Below are 5,041 nucleotides of genomic sequence, written 5' to 3' on the forward strand. Positions count from 1 at the left end.
CCTGTGCTAGCTTTTGTAGAATGTGGTAACTCTGACGATGGCTTCAGAAGAGGGGCCGTGCTACCGGCTGAAGCACCAGGGACCCCAACCTGTCAGGAACTGTTGATTGAGCATTATAGTGAAAACAGCATTACTGCATTTAGCACAACAACTAAAATAAAATAATAATAATAATATAATATAATGATAGGAATAAAAAGCAAACACCCCTGGAAGCGTAGAATAGCCCCGAGCTGTGCCACCCCTTGCGATACGCTATACTAAAAAACCTGGAAATATCCACCCGTCCTCTCCGCTCTGCCACAAACTAGCAAAGTCAAAAATACAAAAGTCTTCAACGAGTTACTTTTGCAGAATAAAGCAAAAACGTCTCTGTGCTCCTTACTACCAGAAGCAAGATGTCCCAGCTGCGTCACCACATGTAGTAGCTCCGGGACGTGTCCACCTGCGTGGGCTTGGCGTCCGCAGCCCCGTCTCTGTCCTTCTCGCTGTCTGCCTCCCACAGGTTGATGAGAGGTGGGTACAGCTCGTTGAGTGGGATCGAGGAGGTTCTTTGCATATACTTTTTTAAGGAGTGGTGGTAGTTTTTCCTCTTAAACCTTTTGGCAATGTACATGGCAATGGACGCCAGGCTGATGACCGCAAACATGGATCCCATCACCGCGGCCAGGGCTGTGCTGGTCTCCTGGTCCGAGATGTCCAGAGCGAAGGCGGCGGTTTTGGTGGTGACGTTCACACACGACTTCTGCATCTGCTGGTGAACGTTGGACACGGTGAGACACACCTCGTAATCCGTGGCCGGCTGCAGGTGGGTGAGGTTGTACTCGTGGACGTCCACAGGGACCCTGGCGGTGTAGGTTATGTGAGGGTTGTCAATCTTCATGGTGGCCGAAGACCATTTCAGGTTTGAGGTCATGACATTCGAATTGACCTTCCAGGACACCAGAATGGAGTGAGATTCCGTCTGCTTGACGTAGATTTTCAGGACCTGGACGCCGTCCAGAAGGGTCCCGTTGACTTTGATGGTGGCCACCCGGGTGTCCGCTCCCTCCACATTCTGGGCCACGCACGTGTATCTTCCTGAGTCTTCGACCTGGATGTCACATATCTGCAAGGTGCCTTCACTGCTGAGCTTGAACTTGTCTGAGAGGGTCTCCACCGTCACCTTGTTCCCGAGGGGCGTGACCCAGTAGATCTCGGGCTCAGGCTCAGCCATGGCGCGGCAGTCGAGGAACACGGTGGTGCCCACGTCCATGTTCAGGTGGTTGGGGAAGATGTCGTGGGCGATCATGGGAAGGCACTGCTCGCTGGCGCCCTGGACCAGGACCTCCTTCACTTGCTGCCCCCGGTACTCGGGCGGCATGGCACAGAACATGGACAGGGGCTCCATGAAGCGGATGTTGGTCTTGTTGGAGTTGACCCAGTGGATGACGCAGTCGCACCTCAGCGGGTTGCTGTGGATGCTGATCTCACGCAGGTTAGGAAGGGACTCCACCGTCTTCTGGTAGACGGCGTTCAGGGCGTTGTTGTTGAGCATCAGGCTCTCCAGGGCCGGCACGCTGCGGAAGGCCAGGCGGTGGATGTAGGAGAGCTTGGGGTTGTTGGTGGCCTCCAGCTTGGTGAGCTCGGGGAGATTGTCCAGGGCGAAGCGGTCCACAGAGACCAGCTCGCCCATGTTGTTGATGCCCAGCTCCTTCAGCCGAAGCATGTTCCTGAAGTCCCCTTCCTGAATCTTGTGGATAGGGTTTTTGTTGAGGTCCAAGAATTTCAAGTTTGGGACTTTCTGCAGGGCAAGCTGAGGGACTTTGACCAGCTTGTTATCATAGAAGGACAAGCTTTCCAAGCTGTCCAGCCCCACCAGGGCGTTGCCTGGGACATCGGTGAGGTACATGCCCGCCAAGACCAGGCTTCTCAGGTTGGAGAGTGGCTTGAAGTTCATATCGAGAATTCCGATCACAGGGTTCTCCCCAATCATGAGGATCTCCAAGTTGGGCGTCGAGTCAAACCAGCGGCTGTCGATGATTTTCAGCTTGTTGGAGTTGAGATGGAGCCGCAGAAGGTTTTTCAGGCCGGCAAAGGCGTTGGCAGAGATGGTGCTGATCTGGTTATGGTTGATGTAGAGCTCCTGCAGGTTGCTGAGGTCCTGCAGGCAGTAGTCGCCCATCTCTGTAATCTGGTTCTCCTCCAGGTGGAGAGTGGTGAGCTGGCTCAGGTTGGCCAGCCCCACGTCCTTGATGTTGGTGAAGTTGTTCTGGGAGAAATCGAGCTCGGTCAGGTTGAAAAGCTGCTGGAGCTCTCCCACGGTCCTTGCGATGTTATTGCTCTGCAGAAGCAGCACCTGGGTGTCGCTGGACAGGTTGCTGGGGATGCGAGTTAACCGCAGGTCATTGCAGTCAACCGTGGTGGCCTCCCTGTAGGTGGACTGGGGGGTGAACCAGGGCCGAATCTCACAGACGCACAGCTGGGGACACTCACTACTCGGTATGGAAGACTCAGTCCGTGAAGTCATGAACAGGCCCAGCACCACCCAGCAGGCCGTGGAAGGGGTGCCGATCCTAGCCATGCTGGCAGGCCCAGCAGGTTCAACGCCTTGGCTCTAACAACGCGTGAGGCCGCTCTGGTGGTGCGCAGGACAGCGGGCAGCTGGCGCCAGCATCCAGGCACAGTGGAGGCTGGACCCGAGGACTCCCAGGGCAGAGGGGCTGCTTCTCGGAGTTTTGAAAGGCAGGAGGCAACGTGGAGTCTTTGAACTGTGACTCTCAGGGCGCTCTGTGGCAGGGGCTACCTCAGCCAAAGCAGATGAGGAGATTAGCCTGCAAATTAGATTATGAAACACGTTATTTTTATTCTTCATACTTTTTACATTATGATCCTCCTCTCCGTCATTAGAAACACATTCACAACAATAAAACCCCAGCACTGCTATGAACTCAGTTCTGACCCACGGTAACCCTACAGGTTAAGGCAGAGCCGCCCCAGAAGCTCCCAAGGACCTCAATTATTACGGGAGCAGACGGACTCCCCTCCTCCGTGGAGCTGAAGGGTCTCCAGATTAACACCTGAGTGCTTTAAGCACTGTGCAACCAGGAATACTCACCAAGTCCCTAAAAGGACATGATCACTCACAAATCTAATAACATTCAAAAGAACAACCTTGCTTTTAAATTTCAGGGCACCCTCACGTGTGATTTACTACACCAAGATTAACGCTAGAGTTCCTTCACGTCCACGGATACCTTGTAGTAGTGAGTAAAACCTCACACACATCCACATTGAACACACAGTGTACAAACACACCACCCTTCACTTCTCACACACCACACACAGGAACATAACAAACCACCATCACATCCTTAAGGACGAGAGCTTAGAAATGTCATCTATTTAAAGGTCTTCTCATGGCAAATAAATAATAAATAAACAAACAAAATCCTCCAGAACAGTTATACCAAGTACAATAGGAAAGGTGGTTTATTAAAGACTCCAAATGCATTTTTAGTGAATTAAATTTGTATTAATTAGGCGTTCTTATCTCTCCAGAGGGTGTACTTTTCTTGCTCGATTTAAATTGATCTAATGTAGCTGAGAAAGGGAGCTAGCTGATTACCTTCTATCCTAACAGCGACATCTGGTCATCAGTGAATAAAACAGCGCATAGAATCTACTCCATCACGTCACTGGCCTTCATTAACCATCTGGCCACGCCTATGTGGACATACATGTCACATTCATGATTCCATAGGAGTAGCACTGGGCATGTTAACACTGTGGACCACAAATAAGTTACACTCTCAGAGATGTTGCCCTTCTCCCTAAGAACGTGGTGATTACAATGGGGACTCCTTCCTGGGATAATGGAGAGGAATCTCTGCAGGAGGGGCCTGTCCCGGGGCAAGCCCCCTCCCCGATACTGGGAATATGGAGGGTGGGAGACAGAAGACAACCTTCAACCCAGTGGATTGATACAATGACTGTTACAACGGGCTCAAGCGCATCAAAGATGGTGAGGTTGGTGTGGGCCTGGGCTCACATCCGCTGCTCACAGGGTCCCTGGAGCCACTGTCCACTTGCTGGCACCTAACAACCACAAGAGCTGCCAGGCCCTCAGGGCTGCTGTGGAGGTCCAGTCCGAAGCAAGCAGTGCTGCCCACCAAGGGCCTTGAGTCTCCAGAGGCTCGAATCCACGGCAGAAGGATGGACACTCTCCTGTCACGTTTACAGCCTCAGAAGCCTGGGGGGCGGGGTGCCCTGGGCCAGGACTACGAAGTACGTCTGAACAGGCTGCAAGCACTGACGTGAGCTGCATCGCTGCACCGCTGTCTTACCGCTCTGAGGAAGCAGCCTGCTGGGGCTGTGCTGATAACTAAAGGCAGCCCCCATCTGTGGTCCATGCCCAGCAGCAGCTCTACAGGGGAAACACGGGCACCTCCTCTCATGAGATTTGCACCCTCAGAAATGCAATGGAGAGCCAGATCCAGCTGGACAGCAGAGGATTTGAGTTTATCGATTTTTATCTTAGCTAAGTAGTAGCTGTCGGAGGACATGAAAAGAAAATGGAGGATACTGGATCTTACTTTGCTGTCATCTGTTAGTTTTAATCTGATTCTCTAAGGCCAGATACATGTTACCCACCAAAGTGTGAGGAGGTCATAGTTAATGGCTCTGGTTGTTCCAACTGTGCAAAGGGCCATTATGAGTCCAGAGTTGGTCCTGGTTTCCCCAGGCTGGATTGTGGTGGTTGTGTGCTGTTGAGGTGACCCTCCAGTGGGATTTCAGAAGCTGTTAACTGTTGGAGGAGACGGCCCGTGCTTCTCCCAGGGAGAAGCTGGTGGATTTGAACCGCATGCCTTTGTGTTGGCAGCACAGCTCCTGACACTAAGCCACGAGAGCGCGCAGACTGGAGGAGCCATTTGCTAGGCTGCCTTGTGAAAGTTACTGAATTTGTCTTGCTATAAAGTAATCGAGCTTTGAATACCAAAGGAACCTCAAGCATTAGTGGAGTTATTTCTGTTGTTGCTTGACTGTGGTAAATTATATAAAA

At 52.0% G+C, this 5,041-nt stretch overlaps 1 protein-coding gene across 1 annotated transcript; it reads right to left on the bottom strand.

Annotated features, from left to right (window-relative positions):
- Positions 1–412: 412 nt before the first annotated feature.
- LRRN1 (leucine rich repeat neuronal 1) lies at positions 413–2,584 on the bottom strand. Its single transcript, XM_006897083.1, has one exon. It carries the CDS (start codon positions 2,561–2,563, stop codon positions 413–415), a length of 2,151 nt encoding a protein of 716 aa, XP_006897145.1. The 5' UTR covers positions 2,564–2,584.
- Positions 2,585–5,041: the final 2,457 nt, after the last annotated feature.

Source organism: Elephantulus edwardii, unplaced genomic scaffold, assembly GCF_000299155.1.
Source record: "Elephantulus edwardii isolate Elephantulus edwardi_28Jun2011 unplaced genomic scaffold, EleEdw1.0 scaffold00200, whole genome shotgun sequence".
NCBI classification, from domain to species: Eukaryota; Metazoa; Chordata; class Mammalia; order Macroscelidea; family Macroscelididae; genus Elephantulus; species Elephantulus edwardii.

Coding starts and splice junctions, on each gene's coding strand:
- LRRN1 (XM_006897083.1), bottom strand. CDS start 2,563: ATGGCTAGGATCGGCACCCCTTCCACGGCCTGCTGGGTGGTGCTGGGC.